This window comes from Haliotis rubra, unplaced genomic scaffold (assembly GCF_003918875.1).
Source record: "Haliotis rubra isolate DU_JTF1 unplaced genomic scaffold, ASM391887v1 Scf326, whole genome shotgun sequence".
Lineage (NCBI taxonomy): Eukaryota > Metazoa > Mollusca > Gastropoda > Lepetellida > Haliotidae > Haliotis > Haliotis rubra.
Genome location: NW_025766998.1, coordinates 280,764 through 300,030, shown reverse-complemented (window position 1 = coordinate 300,030; position 19,267 = coordinate 280,764). Strand labels below are relative to the sequence as shown.

The window sequence follows — 19,267 nt, the reverse complement described above, 5'->3', positions numbered from 1 at the left end:
ATAATCTTGCATGATTTTAACTTAATAAGTTGGAGAGAGTGATATACAATGTATTTACAAAATGACCCCATGAAATTTCACTAGCCAGTCGGGCAAGTGACTGTGAAGATTTACTGGCCCGACTGGATTTTGAGTAGCCACGGGCTAGCAGCCCAGTGGGGTATTTGGCTCACTGTCCACCGCTCCTACTCACACGACACAGTGCCCAACTGTCACTCACCCAACCACCTTTCACATAGGATTAAACAACACAATCCAGAGTCTCATTCACCCTATCTTCAGTTTGATGGATCCATTCTTGGCATCAGACAGGCCGCGGAGTAGCCATAGTGGTTCAAGCATTCACTCGTCAAACCACCAAAAGGGGCTCGATTCTGACACAATGTGTGAAGCCCATTTCTGATGTCCCCTGCTGTGATATGATTGGAATATTGCTTAAAGCGTGTGAAACCACATTCACTTCAATTTTCACTCTGTTGACACGTCATCGTATCCCTATAGCGTAGATCAATGCTCATGCTGTTGATCACTGGATTGTCTAGTCCAGACTCGATTATTTACAGATCTTTACATATAGTTTGAATATTGCTGAGTGTGGCGTTAAACAACAAACAAACAAATGTCTTGGTTTCAGTCACTTGAATGTGGCCGTAATGATGTAATGTATGCTGGAGCCTGAACAGTCCATCATGGCTTCATTTTACTGTGATGTCATAGTTTGACAAGATACTAAACTCAAAAGAACACATGAGTCTTTTTATATTACTATAGTGCACAGACAGACAGACACACACACACAAACAAATGAACACAGAAGTGTTTTTCAGATGCATACATCATGTATTATAAAAATAATCAACAAACCGTATACTAGTGAATTGTTCAAACTTGATACAAGACATTGTCATTGACTGAAACAATCAAACATTAAGGTGAAGGTGATATGTTCTCAATATCTTCTATGGTGCACAAAAGACATTTCAATTTCAACTGAAACAATCAATTAATCAAACTTAAGGTGAAGGTCATATGTTCTCAATATCTTCTATGGCCCCCATGAGAGTCCAGAACTGCCTGGAATTGTCGTCCAATCAGATTACGATAACGAAAAAGCGATGTATAATTTCAATGGTGACACTATTTCTGATGGTCAAAATGGCAGCTGGGAAGATGGAATAAAAGGAAACTATGAAAGAATTGTGCAGCGACCTCTCTAGAGGCATCATTTACACTGGAGCACCTCATGTTACTGAATGTCCTCCGAGATGGGCCGGTGGGGTAGCCTAATGGTTACAGCGTTCGCTCGTCACGCTGAAGACCCGGGTTCGATTCCCCACAAGGGTACATTGTGTGAAGCCCATTTCTGGTGTCCCCCTGTCGTGATGTTGCTGGAATATTGCTAAAAGCGGCGTAAACCAAACTCCTCACTCAGTCAGTCAGTCAGTCAGTCAGTCAGTGCTCCTAGGTAGACAACCCAGGAAACAACAAACAAAAGTTGACTTTTCAAGTTTGATCATTGATCAAAGGAATTAGATAGAACAGAACAGACAGAGCGAAACTATCCCAACCAAACACATCAACTTCATGCATAGAGATATGCAGATCTCTTTATCATATTTTTACCTAACCAAGCTTTTCTGAAGAAAAACCCACCTCACCTCATACAAACCACAGTATGCCCAAAAATGACGAATTTTTATAAGGACAAATTCTGATGAATGAGTTCTGAGCAAATACAGAGTGAGTGAGTAGGCCTGCTCACTGCGACATCTTTAATGCTGATGCTTGTATTTGCTTTCTGATGACAGTTACAACACCTTTGATAAAAGACATTAGTCTACATTAGACTAGACCGCCTCCGTTGTGTAGTGGTTAGAGCATCCCCGAGAGCGGAAGGTCGCGGGTTCGATCCCCGACTGCGTCATACCAAAAGATGTTAAAATATGGTACTTGTTGGTCCCTGTCTGGCGCTCGGCATTAATGGGCACAACAAGGACTGGTCGGCTCGGAGTCAGTATAATGTGTCTGAGTGGGGTATTCATGCTTCACTGCGGCATGGTATCTCAGTGGGCTAGCACTATAAAACCAGCTTCAGTCTGGGCTAGTACAAGCAGCCACACATACACATACACATGCATGCACGTCATCATGTGAGCGAAATATTCTCAAGCACAACGTTAAACCCAATTTCACCTCACCTCACCTCACCTCACCCACATTAGACTACTGTATCAAGAGAGCTGTCTTGAATAGCGAGTGGTTGTTGTCTGACATGACACAAGACAACAGTTTTATCAGACAGTTTGTCATCTCACTCTGACAAAACAGGCCAAGTTAACAAAATCTGGTCAAAGGGAGGGAACTCTGCAAATAATGTCTTCTGTTCAGCCTGCAGCCAATACCAACAGTAAAACAGTTCAAATCTTCAAATTAGAAGAAGTCAGATTCAGAAAATTTACACTTTTCTGTCAAATATTTTAATGCATATATAGTGAATAATTTCAAGGTAGAAATTAACTTTCCACAAATGCTGAAGATTAACCCTCAAAACATAAGTGAGTGAGTGAGTATGGTTTTATGCCACTTTTAGCAATATTCCAGCAATATCATGGCAGGGGACACCAGAAATGGGATTCACTCATTGATCCAATGTGGGGAATCGAACCTGGGCCTCGGCGTGACTCGGCATGACGAGGGAACTCTTTAACCACTGGTCTAACCCATTGCCACATGATGCCCAATCCAAAATATAACACATATTAAGATTAACACTGTATCCTTCATGTGATATAATATACTGAGGAAAACAAATAAGGGAACACAACTTCATGGCAGTGTTCCTTTATTTATTCTCAGATTTCCTCCTACAGCACTGTTCAAAGCTGGTGATAAAAACTGAAAATATTAAAGGAACACTTGAATTTTCCTGTTCCTTTATTTGTTTCTCTCAGTATATGTCAGAAGGAAATCTGAGTACCACTGTCAGAGACTTGTGTAAGAAACCACAAATATGTAAATCCTCTACTTATATTTTGGCTAACTACCTGATCAAAAGGAGTTTAGTTTTACGCCGCACTCAACAATATTCCAGCTATATGGCGGCAGTCTGTAAATAATCGAGAATGGACCAGACAATCCAGTGATCAAAAGCATGAGCAACGATCTGCTCAACTTGGAACCGATGACTTGTCAACCAAGTCAGCGAGCCTGACCACCTGATCCCGTTAGTCGCCTCTTACGACAAGCATGTGTTTCTGAAGATCAATCTTCTAACCCGGACCTCTGATCAAGAGGAATGTATACTCTGTACAGCAATCAGGGCAGATTCTAGTGATGGATGGTGTGAAGATCAAACTACACCTTCAGAATATGATGACACAAGTAGCCTGATACAGGGAGACTGGAATAATGTGACACAGACTTTGACCAGTAAGTCGGTTATTTCAGAATCACCTCAGTTTTGGAGGAAAGTGAGAGATGCAGGTTGCAAACATCTCCCACTTTGGGGATTAAACCCTTAAGAATGATACAGGATCACAATCAGTAGGATTCTAAGATTCAAACCCATAATCAGCAGATCCTGGCTTGGTAAGGGCCACAACTCACTATGCACAGCTGCAACAAGTTCAGCAAGTAAATTGTAGCCCCTGACATCACTGAACAACCTTCATGCCCATTCTTGCTACCATAGTCTACCATTGTGACCATCCAATCCACCATGTCAATACACAAACACTAACTGTCACTGTAACATTATACAATTATAGACTCTTGTAGAGGTCGATATTTTTATTGACCTGAAAAAAACAATATCGACCGAGCTAGCGATTATAAATCAATAAAAACCGATATCGACCTCTACAAGAGTCTATAATTGTTTTATTATATAATGAAAGAGAAACGGGTTTTAACATAAACTTTTAATGTACACACTGTGCCATCTATCCGAGTGATTTGATTGGCTGAAAAGCAGGGGAAGCCCCTTCGTACGGGATTCCTTGTCTATTTTTAGTAACCCAAGTCAATATCGTAATTTATCAGAAAACTCAAGTCAATATCGTGTTTTGTAGTCAATCATGTGACGGTCTTTTGACCAATCGTGGTACAGGAAAAATACTACCTATATAATAAACTTATTTATTCCTCAGTGAGTGAGTGAGTGAGTATGCTTTTAAGCCGCTTGTTTGGAATCGAATCTGGGTCTTTGGCGTAACGAGCGGACACTTTAACCACTTGGCTACCCTTTCCCTCAGAGACATACACTTGGCTGTGTCACCGTGTCTACCTCCAGTCTGATGTCATCGAACCACTGCGACCACCTCCCAGTCTCCACCAGCCTCTGGAACCAGTGGGTGATGTACTGGGAATAAGTACCTGACACACACACCGGAACACTGAATGAGTACACCACATGGGAGGTCATTTTGAGCTGTTCCCTCAGATTGTCATGGCAACAGCCAACAACTCTGTAGACGGTGAGAGGCTGACAAGAGAGACAGTTCCCTGATGCTTCATCCTCCATAGAATACCAGTAGATCACAGGAAAGCCTAGGAGAAGTCCGAACAAAGACGATGGATTAAATATATTTTGTAGCAAACAAGTCCCATTTTTTCTATCGTCTATAATATGTTTGTATTCCTCGTAGGTTGTTTGGAGTCTTGATTTGTCATCCATCGCTTCTGGTTGCTGTAACTCAAAAGAAACGTCCACTACCTTCATGTTGTCTAAACATGACACAGAGTGATCTCCCCTTAATGAATCCAAATTAAGAATCATGTAGTCCATCTCTATAGTAACAACACAAAGTGTGTTTTTAAGGAGGAATTTTTGTTTTGCATTTTGGAGTAACTGTTCCATGCTCTCTATATTCAGTTTCCCATAATCCCACAGTAATCCCGGTTTGAAGCCGGAGTCTACCACCAGGATGTCCAAAGTCATCTCTCTCCATTTCTTCACATGTTTACGTTTGAATGTCACTTCCAGCAACTCTTTCCACTGAGAAAAATCTTGTAGCCGCGACATCAAGAAAATGGTGGACCTTGAACACAAAACAATTAAACACAGCTCAAAGATTGATAGATATATGAAAAATTATTCAAATCACATGAAAGATTACTTCCTATTTTAAAAAAAGCCTTTTCTGGTTATCCTTCAAACGTTTACCTCACTTAAATTATTTCGCAGCACTTAAGAGTGAGTGAGTGAGTATTTTTTTACGCCACTTTTAGCAATATTCCAGCAATATCACGGCGGGGAACATGAAAAATGGACTTTACACGCTGTACCCATATGGGGAACCAAACCTGGGTCTTCGGTATGATAACAGACACTTTAACCACTAGGCACAAAATTGGTGCCACTTTCCATGTCCACACAAAAATAGCTTAGTTTGTCCATGATATATTCAGTCATATAGTCAGTCATGTCTTGTTCTCTGAGGTGAGGCAGATTTGAGTCTGAAGAAAGCCCATGGCAAGACTGGTTTAAAGTCGTATATGCACTGCATCACCTTAACGATGTGTGTCTCTGATAGATCTTTGCAGAGACCGTATACCAGTATATGTACATGGTCTCTGATCCTTGTCGGAGCGGCGGGGTAGCCTAGTGGTTAAGGCGTTCGCTCATCACGTTGAAGACCTGGGTTCGATTCCCCACATGGGGACAATGTGGTGTGATATTGCTGGAATATTGCCAAAAGCAGTGTAAATCCCAACTCACTCACTCGCTGATCCTTATCAGCATATAGCCTAGCTGCAACATCTCACGTATGTGTATAGGTCCGTCTCCTATTCTCGCGGGTTTCCTTATCTCGCGGTAAACACGTTTTCTGCTGAAATCGCCGATGCGCGACACTTAGCGGTTGTTTACATCACCGACTGGTAACTAGGAAGTGGACCAAGTCTGTGAGTGATCAAAATCTTGCAGTGTCACGAATATTGGGGAGTTTATACCAACTTGGACATATCATTACTTTTCCCCACCCTTTCCGCAGGATTGCTCTTACATACACTCAATAACGTTAATTCCTGGTAATACCGCGAGAATGGGAGAAGCCTCGTTTAATCAATGGCGGGTGGCATTGTTTATCACCGGGCTCACGAGTGGTAATTCACCTGATGGATCTGGCAGCTGATAGATGTAGGTGTTAGAGGCGAAGGCCCTTCATTTAAAAACAACAAGCATTAATACGATAAGAATTGTTTGTGTTATTTTTTCAGCCGATATCCGTAAGTACCGCGAGAATAGGAAACGCCTTCCTACATCTCCATCTTTACTAAGTAGTGAGTGAGTGAGTATGGTGTTACTCCGCTTTTAGCAATACTCCAGCAACATCAAGGCGGGGGACACAAGAAATGGCTTCACACATTCTTTACTAAGTAACTTCCACTAGTTGCTAATACAGGGGGAGAGTTCCTTCCGTTCCCCCAACCCTAAACCAATAACCCTAAACCTAACTTAAATTTGGGACTTTTAGTCATTTTTGTGAGTTCTCTAGTAATTGTTGTGTTAAGTTTTGTTAATAATATTAGCATATACATGTATTAATTTATAAATATTATTTGGGATGGGGGAATGGGAGGAACTCTTACTAATACATACAAGAATACCATAAAATGTTGGCTTCCAAAACTCTGGTTCCTTACTTACGCTGAATTGTTGGCACAGGTACTACAGAAATGCATACCTTTCTGCATACACTACCCTAGCCAAAGTAAATGTACAGAATCGTACCCTAGGGCCGATCCCATTCTGTCTGAAAGGGTTTCCCGAACGCATCACACTAAAATTATTCCTGCCTGTCTATTCAAATGGCAGTGACTATATACCTTCCTTCCGCTGTCAGTTATAAAATATCAGACAATCGATTTTTTCTTGAGCATGATCAATTGAAAATTGAAATTTAGTGGCCGTATAACTTTCTCTCACTTTTAAAGTGAGATTCAAACCACAGAAATGAACATTTCGGGTCAGAAGTCTGACGCCATTGTCCATATGACGAAAATCAGGTCTGGAACAACACCACAAACCGGTTGTTAGAAAAGTGGACTCGTCTGCCGTTTGGGCCAAGGTAGGACATATATACCTGTAAGGGTGTCCTCTGACGGATGATTCTGAAAGAGGTTCTTAAATTGACTATAAGTGTTTTTACTCAATTGTAGTGGCCGTATAATACAAGTAGGACATATATGAAATGACGCAAACAGAACTATACTCACATATTTCAAATATCCGAAAATAGTTTTGAACGTTTGGGAGCCAACTGCCAACATTTGTACTGCACCAACATGCAGAAGGTAACCTCTAAGTATACAGCTTTGATATCACGTTTGCTGTTCACCTTTATATATACCTGTGACATTCAATAACACGTGTAGTTCCACGTTTCCTCTTGAGGTGGATAGTCCATTTGATGTTAACATCCAGAACATGTCTCGTAGAGGGAAGCAATCAAAGGGGGGTAACTCCAGTTACCATCTGCAATTTCTATTCTGAAGGCATAACATAGCCAGATGACTGAACTGGAGATCGAGTCCACTTGCAGCATACAAAATGTTCTACATATCTTGTGAGCGTCGCAACGTTTTTCTTCAAACAGGACATCTAAATGTTAATATGGATGCAATATTCAATGTTTAAAACATCACAGAGTTTCTGTTGAACAATGGAAAGGGTAAAACAAGCATTTTGAGAGTGAGAGTGTTGAGAGTGAGTGAATTAGAAAATTTACTTTGAATATGTTTAAAGGCGTTTGGCTTAATTACACCAAATATTTTAACTGAAGATGCGTTCTGTCAAAACTTAGGAATCGCGAAATGAGTGAGAATGGTTTTACGCTGCTTTTTTAGAGGCAATGCACAGACCGCAGACAGCAATATCACAGCGGAGGACATCAGATGTGGGTTACACATTGTACCCATGTGGAGAATCGAACCCGTGCCTTCGTCGTGATAAAGCAAATGCTTTAACCACTAGGCTACCCCCACACCCCCTTTAGGAATCCGAAGATGGGAGCGTGTTAGTTTCGCTGTATAAAACGACACGCCTAGTGTACTCTCTTATCTCTGTAATTAAGTTAATTTTTTTTCTTGCTTTGTAATACATACTAAACAAAATAAGTTGCGAATTGTTTTCAAACTCGCCCAAAGTCCCTTGTGATCAAATGATTCTACTACAAAATAATTGCAAAGGACATTGGCCCGGTCATTTTAAACCTGTTCTGTGGTCATGTATCTCGTGAGCGAGGATGTGGTCTCTACTCACGACGTCCAATATTACCCCATATCACATGGTCGTTAGATAATATGGGTTTGTTATCGTACCGGTCAAACAATGTTTATATCCCGTTGTGGGATTCGAACCACGCACCTTCAAAGTCGAGGTCGGACGCATTGTCCAATTGACCACTTATACAGGGAATTTGGATTAATAGGGCACTTTGGGTTTTATGACAACTTAGTTCAACTTCCTTCTTTCTCTCGGTGTGTATTACTAACTGGATGCACGTTGTTAAGGGAAGCATTCATCAAAGTTTACTTCAAATACTCGGTGACTGTGCCTGCTTCTATGGGCTTCCATTCATTGATCTCCCAATACCAGGTGGTCTGGGATCAGTGCTTTCTAGATGATGTTAAAAGTTAGTATGAAATTTAGGCAGTCCCAACATGTTCCATTAACATCAGATGTTACACCGGTTAATGTGTATTATTTGATCTACCCTAAGATGCTATCTGAGTTAGGTTCCGTAGTTTTTTGTGAGTTAATAAGGAAGTATCTGTTAATCTATCAGAGAGCAGAGCTTGCAATTGTGGTGCTCCGGTGGAAGATGCTAACCATTTCTTCTTGAAATGTCCAAAATTTGTCAGTTGCCGTTTTGATCTGAAGAAAGACTTTGAACTATCAAAAGTTCAGTTAGACATTGATACCATTCTTTACGGCAACCCTGCTCTGCCAAATACTATCAATGAAAATATCTTTAGACATGTGCATAAATAAATTGTACGAAGTAAGCGCTTCAATTAATCAATAATATGTCTCAATATTATTATGTCGATCCATTACGTCCAATCATTATTGTTCATGTTTCTGATGGGAGCGGGCGGTAATAAGTTACATAACTTGTGCCTAATCCATTTCAACACTGAATAAAATATGTTCAAACAAGCATTAGACTGAGTACAACAGGGAAGCTTATGTCACAGTCAACATTCAATCGTGATAGGCGGAACCGGTAAGGGGACACAACTCGTGAGGTATTATTGCAGTAAGCCTAGCGTTGTAGGCTTCCTGATTGTCCCCGCTATACCAATAAACCAAACCTCATAGGTCAGGCTGTAATATTATGAGCGGTATCCTGATGTCTGGTGATACGTCAGTGTCTCCATACAGACGGAATTAAATCAGTTTTGACCTTTAAACGAGTAAAGTTGATTTGTTTTGGAAAATGTAGTTTATCCACGATATAATTGGGATTGCACAGCTAACATGCACAGATAATGCACATATTATGTGAGGGTAATGCACAGGCTTGCAGACAGCATACAGGTAAAATACAGGTGTGATGTACAGGCTACCAAGAGGCGATGGACAGATCTGTAGATAGCATACAGGTAACATACAGGTGTGATGTACAGGCTACCAAGAGGCGATGCACAGATCTGTAGATAGCATACAGGTAACATACAGGTGTGATGTACAGGCTACCAAGAGGCGATGGACAGATCTGCAGATAGCATACAGGTAACATACAGGTGTGATGTACAGGCTACCAAGAGGCGATGCACAGATCCAGAGAGGCGATGTAGATAGCATACAGGTAACATACAGGTGTGATGTACAGGCTACCAAGAGGCGATGCACAGATCTGTAGATAGCATACAGGTAACATACAGGTGTGATGTACAGGCTACCAAGAGGCGATGGACAGATCTGTAGATAGCATACAGGTAAAATACAGGTGTGATGTACAGGCTACCAAGAGGCGATGGACAGATCTGTAGATAGCATACAGGTAACATACAGGTGTGATGTACAGGCTACCAAGAGGCGATGGACAGATCTGTAGATAGCATACAGGTAACATACAGGTGTGATGTACAGGCTACCAAGAGGCGATGGACAGATCTGTAGATAGCATACAGGTAACATACAGGTGTGATGTACAGGCTACCAAGAGGCGATGGACAGATCTGTAGATAGCATACAGGTAACATACAGGTGTGATGTACAGGCTACCAAGAGTCGATGGACAGATCTGTAGATAGCATACAGGTAACATACAGGTGTGATGTACAGGCTACCAAGAGGCGATGGACAGATCTGTAGATAGCATACAGGTAACATACAGGTGTGATGTACAGGCTACCAAGAGGCGATGCACAGATCTGTAGATAGCATACAGGTAACATACAGGTGTGATGTACAGGCTACCAAGAGGCGATGGACAGATCTGGTAGATAGCATACAGGTAACATACAGGTGTGATGTACAGGCTACAAGAGGCGATGCACAGATCTGTAGATAGCATACAGGTAACATACAGGTGTGATGTACAGGCTACCAAGAGGCGATGCACAGATCTGTAGATAGCATACAGGTAACATACAGGTGTGATGTACAGGCTACCAAGAGGCGATGCACAGATCTGTAGATAGCATACAGGTAACATACAGGTGTGATGTACAGGCTACCAAGAGGCGATGGACAGATCTGTAGATAGCATACAGGTAAAATACAGGTGTGATGTACAGGCTACCAAGAGGCGATGGACAGATCTGCAGATAGCATACAGGTAACATACAGGTGTGATGTACAGGCTACCAAGAGGCGATGGACAGATCTGTAGATAGCATACAGGTAACATACAGGTGTGATGTACAGGCTACCAAGAGTCGATGGACAGATCTGTAGATAGCATACAGGTAAAATACAGGTGTGATGTACAGGCTACCAAGAGGCGATGCACAGATCTGTAGATAGCATACAGGTAACATACAGGTGTGATGTACAGGCTACCAAGAGGCGATGCACAGATCTGTAGATAGCATACAGGTAACATACAGGTGTGATGTACAGGCTACCAAGAGGCGATGGACAGATCTGTAGATAGCATACAGGTAACATACAGGTGTGATGTACAGGCTACCAAGAGGCGATGCACAGATCTGTAGATAGCATACAGGTAACATACAGGTGTGATGTACAGGCTACCAAGAGGCGATGCACAGATCTGTAGATAGCATACAGGTAACATACAGGTGTGATGTACAGGCTACCAAGAGGCGATGGACAGATCTGTAGATAGCATACAGGTAACATACAGGTGTGATGTACAGGCTACCAAGAGGCGATGCACAGATCTGTAGACAGCATACAGGTAACATACAGGGGTGATGTACAGGCTAACATACAGGTGTGATGTACAGGCTACCAAGAGGCGATGGACAGATCTGTAGATAGCATACAGGTAACATACAGGTGTGATGTACAGGCTACCAAGAGGCGATGCACAGATCTGCAGACAGCATACAGGTAACATACAGGTGTGATGTACAGGCTACCAAGAGGCGATGGACAGATCTGTAGACAGCATACAGGTAACATACAGGTGTGATGTACAGGCTACCAAGAGGCGATGCACAGATCTGTAGATAGCATACAGGTAACATACAGGTGTGATGTACAGGCTACCAAGAGGCGATGGACAGATCTGTAGATAGCATACAGGTAACATACAGGTGTGATGTACAGGCTACCAAGAGGCGATGCACAGATCTGTAGATAGCATACAGGTAACATACAGGTGTGATGTACAGGCTACCAAGAGGCGATGCACAGATCTGTAGATAGCATACAGGTAACATACAGGTGTGATGTACAGGCTACCAAGAGGCGATGGACAGATCTGTAGATAGCATACAGGTAACATACAGGTGTGATGTACAGGCTACCAAGAGGCGATGCACAGATCTGTAGATAGCATACAGGTAACATACAGGTGTGATGTACAGGCTACCAAGAGGCGATGGACAGATCTGTAGATAGCATACAGGTAACATACAGGTGTGATGTACAGGCTACCAAGAGGCGATGGACAGATCTGTAGATAGCATACAGGTAAAATACAGGTGTGATGTACAGGCTACCAAGAGGCGATGCACAGATCTGCAGATAGCATACAGGTAACATACAGGTGTGATGTACAGGCTACCAAGAGGCGATGCACAGATCTGCGAGATAGCATACAGGTAACATACAGATGTACAGTGGACAGATCTGTAGATAGCATACAGGTAAAATACAGGTGTGATGTACAGGCTACCAAGAGGCGATGCACAGGTCTGTACATAGAGGTGAAATATAGGTGTGATGTCTGCAGACAGCATACAGGTAAAATGCAGACGTGATACACAGGCTACCAAGAGGCGAAGCACAGGTGATACACATTAATGTATAAATACTCTAAAGCGATGGGCAAGTGCCTGCACATGATATATAGGTTCTGGAGATAAACACTTGAAATACAAATTTTACACAGGTTTAACGGTTATATCCACGTGATATAAATCAACTGGGCAGACGCCATGCAGCGGCTGTCTGAGTTTACACTGCTCAGTCTCTAGGACGCCCGTGTGTGTGCGTGTGTGTGTGTGTGTGCGTGCGTGCCGAATGAAAACTAAACCAAAACTGCCGCAGCCAAGGAAGGCAAGGGGAGCAACTCTGCATGGCATGCCTAGGAGCTAAACACTATTCTCCCTTTCCGCTATGCCCTTCAATCCTTGTTAAAGACAATGGATATGCTAGCACTCCAGATAAGCGACACGTATTCGTGAACACTCGCCAATTTCCGCAGTCCTGTAGCATTAACGAAATGACACGAAATGTCACGAACGAGCACGACGCATAAAGTTCTCAAACCCCAAGACAGGTACGATTTTATATGTATTTCAAAGTCTCTGTGGGCGTACATATAACATGGGTTTGAAAGGAGACATAGAAAGACAGACACAAGTAGCAGATTTCTCCCCGTCCTTCTCACTGTGAAAGAACGAACGCCCATTTAGCCTGATTTGGAATGCAAATCTTTTTATGTGCTAACACTCGGGTTATATTTGAATATTCCCCCGGGATCTATTAATACACCCTCATTCAAGTAGGTACATCTGTAATACATACGTGTGTATAATCTCGCCGAGACTTGTGTTTGCTAACTGCTTGTACATTTCTGAAGACGACCCACAAACTCTAAAGCTGTCATGTGATTTATGGGGTCAGTGCTCACTTCGGAAACAAAGTAGCCCAAGATCTAGGCAGGGATTGTTTCCATTGCTGCCGGCGGTTTAAGTCGCCCAACTCAAGCACCTATTTATAACGTGAGTGGATGCAGTTGTGTCAGGGAGACCTGTATCTGACTGAATCTGAAACAAGCAAGCCAGTGATTGAACAGATCAGCAACGACGACATGCAGTTGGCCACGTCACATGGCATGACTAGGCAATCTACATAATTAGTCATTTTGTACACGACTCCAGCAACGGAATACTGTGAGATGTTGCAACCCTGGTCTCAAGGAGGTTTGCTGGGTATGCCCCACATCCAGCTTGAACCACACTACAACCTCACTCACTCACACGCACAAAACGTACTCACTCACTCACTCGTTCCCACTCACTCAACCACCCATCAACCCAACTGTCCACCCGACCACTCCCTCACGCATACAGTCAGTAGCACACCATGACAAAGCTGAATGATCGTGTGTAATGTTCTTCAGCTATTTGTTGATATATACACATGGAAACAAGTTTTGCATCACCCAATATTAACTTATTTTGTAGTGCTAATTACTATGGTCGTGTGACGTTAATAGGTGTGGGCACTTTAAAATTCTTGCATACTGTCCTTAAGAAAGTATCAATAACCGATTGCAATGTCAATATCTGGTGTAACCTCCGCCAACCGCAATAACATCCCTGACACTCTACTCGTCGCTGACTGTATCGGACGTTGAATTTGACGGTGAGTTATTGCGTTCCTTTCTTGATAAGGGCTTGTTCCAATACATCAATACCTGAGAAATCACCAACTGCACGATGTAGCGTAACATTGTGGTCCATGACGACTGGTCTTGTGTATCAGAGGATGGTCGTCGAAATGTGGTACAACAACCCGGTCTAGGATGTCAGTTATATACCGTTGTCATTCAGATTTTGTCTCATGGACACAAAGTCAAGATAAGAATCATGTGAGGGGCAACCCTACACCCCCATGAACCCCGCCAAACGGTTCTTGCTTCAACTTATCCCGCTGTGCATATGCAGCATATACCAATCACGAGCTCGGCCATCAGTCATGAAAAAGAAATCGACTTTTTAGACCCTTCAAATTCGAGCTAGACATCAAGCTAGTCGTGCTGCTTTGTGCTCTGGGGATAGGTTGTCCGGCTGTATAAACGGCCGCCTTTAGGCGATTTCTGACCGTTTTGTCTAGTGATTCTGAGAAGGGCTGAAACCCTCTTGGAGTTGTAATACGTGGTCGTCCTGGCTGCTGACGGTCCTTGGCGCCATTAGTTTGCTGATGTTCTCTCGCCAATCGGTTGATGATCGATGGATGACAACCAACGTCTCTTGTAATAGCCCCAAGGACATGCCAACATTCCGAATACGAATAATCTGCCATCGTTGAGTAGTTATCAGTTATACGGGAGGGCCCGTATTTGCTGATTAACAAAGAAATCAATTTATTTTTCAAGTTATCGAGCTGTAACACCATTTGACTGATAATAAGTCCAGCCTCCATTGTCTGGCACAAATGTACATTTCTGTAGAAAACAGACGAGGGACGGTTAGTCCAAATCTTTGAAGCAAATAAACACTTGTCTGTCTGTCACTGATGTTGATATTTGCTCTAGACGGCTACACGTTGGACACAGGCTCGCCTATGATCGTAGTATGGGCATATCTATAATCAATGTATGGTGCACCCGAAGGGTCGGAATAATCATACAATGAAACATAATTATAATATGAAAATAACGTATGAAACATGATTATAATATGAAAATAAATGGCAATAGTGAGGATAAACTAAAATGTTTCGATTCTTTCTTCCATGTGTATATAAAGAACAGCGTTACCTTATTTATCTTCCCTAAACCCATTCTCAAACGCTAGTACGGCAGTTTCAGATTTCCGCAGTTTTGATTTCCACAATAAATAATTAACACCAACGTTGTCAGATGATAGCCTTTCATGAGTTACATCTGTATGAAACATGTCCGCCATCCAAACAAGATGAACAGTAGAGGTCTATACAGTCAGTATGGACTGATACTAACTATCAGTATCAGCTGTCGGACATACACGTAGACAGTGCATACATTGTCTTATTATCATCGATATGAATGTTATTGCACTTGGCTTCTCTCAGTGACGGGTTGAGTCACGTTTTGTTTCCGACAGCGTGACTTGTGTAGAGTAATGGCGGTGGTCCAGATAACCGAGAGTGAAAGAGTGAGGGTGGTTTTACGCCGCTGTTAGCAATATTCAAGCAATATCACGGCTGGGGACACCAGAAATAGGATTCACACATTGTATTCATGTGGGGAATCGAACCCGGGTCTTCAATGTGATGGGCGGACGCTTTAACCACTCAGGCTACCCCACCGCCCAAACACCTGATAAGCACTGAACCCCGACCTCCTGGTATCCAATCCCCAATGCGTGAAGCCCATATGAAGCAGACCAAGTCACCGAGTATTGAAAGTAAACTTTGATGAATACTCCTTTTATATTATAAGGAGTAATAATATATTATATAATATTTTGTAGTTTATGGGACAATTCGTAAGTAAACGTCACTCATCCATCTGCTGTTAATGTCACTAATCTAGCGTTTGAGTTAATAGCTGAATGCTTTTCCCACCCAATCAGCAATATTCCATCTATCAGACACCAGTCAGAATCGGTGGTGTGTGGAGAGATGGGGTTGAGTCCTCACTGTCTCGTACAGTCAATGTACATTGCATACACAAAACCATGACATGTTGACGGTTGTCAGTGCCACCATGTGCGTACAGTACAACCCGTGAAGGTCCGGGTTAGAATATTGATCTTCAGTAACCCATGCTTGTCGTAAGAGGCGACTAACGGGATCGGGTGGTCAGGCTCCCTGACTGGGTTGACACATGTCATCGTATCCCAATTGCGTAGATCGATGCTCATGCTGCTGATCACTGGATTGCCAGGTCCAGACTCGATTATATACAGACTGCCGCCATATAGCTGGAATATTGCTGTGTGCGCCGTAAAACTAAACTCACTCACTCGTACAGTACACTGTCATGTTGTTCTGAGAGTACCACTACATAGCTGAATATACACTGAGCTTCTGGAACAGGGAAACGCAAGACCGCAGGACTTGATTATTTTTACTGTATCACCTTGAAGAGCCAGTGGAAGCAACATGTCAAACTGGTTTTCAGCTCTGGTGTTGTCAACCTACGAAGGAATGAAAAACACATCTTCCTTGACGTGAACACGAAGCCGCAGGTTCGTCGTAAACACCGCTAGGCCGTTAATGAAGATGCTGAAGATAAGGGGAGATAGTAAATATCCCTGCCGAACCCCGCGTCAATAGAGAAGCAGTCAGTTTCGAGACCAATACTCCCAAAACAGCATGATACGAGCGTGGCTCTGAGCTTCGTGTGGAAGGAATTACGTCAAGGGGAAATGTGTTGTGGGGGGGATTAAATAATGCCATTGAGGTATATCAAGAAAAGCCCGAGTCATTTAAGCAAATAGTTAAGCTGTGGTACGTCAGTAACATAAGCAGAGTATTTGACCGTCGAAAAGATTGTGAACTGCACGAAGGTACATATTGATTATGATACACATATTTCACATCGATTATCTTTGAAAAAAGAATCATTTTTCATTGTATTAATGCGTCAGACCCTGTAACAGTATCGTTCAGTATATCATCGATTTGCGAAAAGGTAATTTCATCATAGCGGTAGGAAACAAAATACTGATCTAAACTTATAAAGGTCTTTGCCCAGTTTACTGTAATCGTATCCCGATCCGATTGCGTAGATCGATGCTCATGCTGTTGATCACTGGCTTATCTGGTCCAGACTAGATTATTTACAAACCACCGCCATATAGCTGGAGTATTGTTGAGTGAGGCCCTACACAACACGGGCTGTGGGGTAGCCTAGTGGTTAAAGTGTTCGCTCGTCACGCCAAAGGCCCGGGTTCGATTCCCCACATGGGTACAATGTGTGAAGCCCATTTCTGGTGTCCCCCCGCCGTGATGTTGCTGGAATATTGCTAAAAGCGGCGTAAAACCATACTCACTCACTCACTCATTCCCTTCACGACACACAAACCTTGCCCAGTTTCAGTCGAGGGCCCCGTGTCACAAAACCCTTGTACTGAGGGGCAAGTGAGAAACTTGCTGAGGCAAAGCAGGTGAAGTATAACATAGTTGGTAGACCGCTGTTACGAACCAAGCCTCCTTTAAAACGGAGCTCCTCAACAGCGTCGGCTGGATAACGTCCCACGACGCGGAGAGTGCAATGAATATGTTTAAATATTATCTTGACCCGTCTCGCTTTAAATGAAAATGGCATCCATACATTATTCATGTATGTGAACTGGTTATATGGGAGCTTAGATTTCCCGCGTTGTTTATAGAACAGCTCAATGGTGTCGGGTAAACAAAGGTACGTTACGTGTGTATATACACCGTGACACAGGGTTACGGAACGTACTCGGTATGTCTTTACAGACGTATATCAACCGACGTCTTGACAGATGTGTTTTTAAGTCGTTGTGCAATATATATTATGTTTCAAACGTTATATCTATTAAAATGTAATGTTATACTCTGGTAACAAATTTGAAAAAATAAAGACTGCGCGAGGCAAGTTTATTGAGGACACTGGGTCAAGGTCACCGAGGTTGGAACTCAGGTCGTCGGTGAGACGAGCGAACGCTTTAATCATTGCCCCAAGTTCCCTGTATATCATATATATATTTACCCCCAGTAAACACGGCGATGGGAGATTTACAGTGACAGTTTTATCAGTTGTACCATGCTGTTGCCAAGATTCACTGAGCGTCTGCCATATAAGAAGCCGCCATGTTTACTGTTGCATGCCGGGTTCGGTTTGGGTATCAAATGACGCAACAAAGGGCTACTCGGAATCCTAAGCACCTACTTCTTAAATGTAGCGATTTTCAGAGACCGTGCGCCGATTTATCGGTATATGGTCTCTGCGGTTTTTCGTATTTTCCCTGGTTTCAGATTCCAATTCTAAGATCCGCATCTCAAATATACGCCTACATACACGTGCAGTGGAGAGCGTACAGGGTCATAGTCTTCTAAGGTTTGGGTTCGATCCCCTACAAGGGTACAACATAGAAAACCAATTTCTGGTGTACCTCGCAATGCATTTAACTGGAATATTGCTAAATTAGGTGTAAAACCACACTTACTCACTCACTTTCTCGCAAGTCTAGAGCAAACGTGAAAATTTCAATGAATCTGTCAGAGGTGAGGGTCCCGTTATTTTCTGTTGCCAGTATAGCTGGTCCTTGTATGACCAGTTAGCCCAAGCTTGTTCTTGGCTGGATAGCACAATATGTTAGAAGAAACTATCGAATATTGACACATGAAAACTATTGAATTCCGACATAAATTATGCCACTGATATTGATTTCAATTCAAAACTTATATTCAATAAACATAGGATCCGGATCCAGTGTAACATGATTCAAGCAATCAGACTGCAGCAGACACTTCACAATCCAGTGATCAACATCATGAGCATCGATCTACGCAACTGGGATACGATGACATGTGTCAACCCAGTCAGCGAGCCTGACCACCCGATCCCGTTAGTCGCCTCTTACGGCAAGCATGGGTTACTGAAGATTAATTCTAACCCGGATCTTCACAGGTAGGATCCTCTCAGCGTTAAGATCGCTTTGAGGAGCGGAGACCAACTAGTGAGGGATTCGGCGTGTACGGCGATGACTCCACCAGCACGCCCGACGTGGACAACCGTATCCCGTTACACCATTAACCTTCTACTGGTGTACAATACCTACTGGCGGTACACTTCACAGACCACGCTGTTACAGAAGTTTAACGAGGGTGCAGGCATTATTCTTTGTGTAAAGAGCTACAGGGAAAGTGTGGTAAACCAAATGTTTCCCTGTAGTGACAACAACGTTAATACTTTACGTTCATACTTTTGTTCTT

At 42.7% G+C, this 19,267-nt stretch overlaps 1 protein-coding gene across 2 annotated transcripts; it reads right to left on the bottom strand.

Moving 5' to 3' along the window:
* Positions 1–4,147: 4,147 nt before the first annotated feature.
* On the bottom strand, positions 4,148–7,475 carry LOC124283956 (UPF0739 protein C1orf74 homolog). 2 transcript variants are annotated; one of them, XM_046719999.1, is made up of 2 exons: positions 7,353–7,475; positions 4,148–5,039 (listed from the first exon to the last, which is right to left on the bottom strand). In XM_046719999.1, exon 2 carries the CDS (start codon positions 5,021–5,023, stop codon positions 4,250–4,252), a length of 774 nt encoding a protein of 257 aa, XP_046575955.1. In that variant the 5' UTR covers positions 5,024–5,039; positions 7,353–7,475; the 3' UTR covers positions 4,148–4,249. The 2 variants fall into 2 exon arrangements, with proteins under 2 accessions (XP_046575955.1, XP_046575956.1); XM_046720000.1 differs by having other exon boundaries at positions 7,341–7,467.
* Between the last annotated feature and the right edge of the window lie 11,792 nt (positions 7,476–19,267).

Bases quoted from the DNA above. Each gene is read 5' to 3' on its own strand.
- LOC124283956 (XM_046719999.1), bottom strand. From the start codon at position 5,023: ATGTCGCGGCTACAAGATTTTTCTCAGTGGAAAGAGTTGCTGGAAGTG.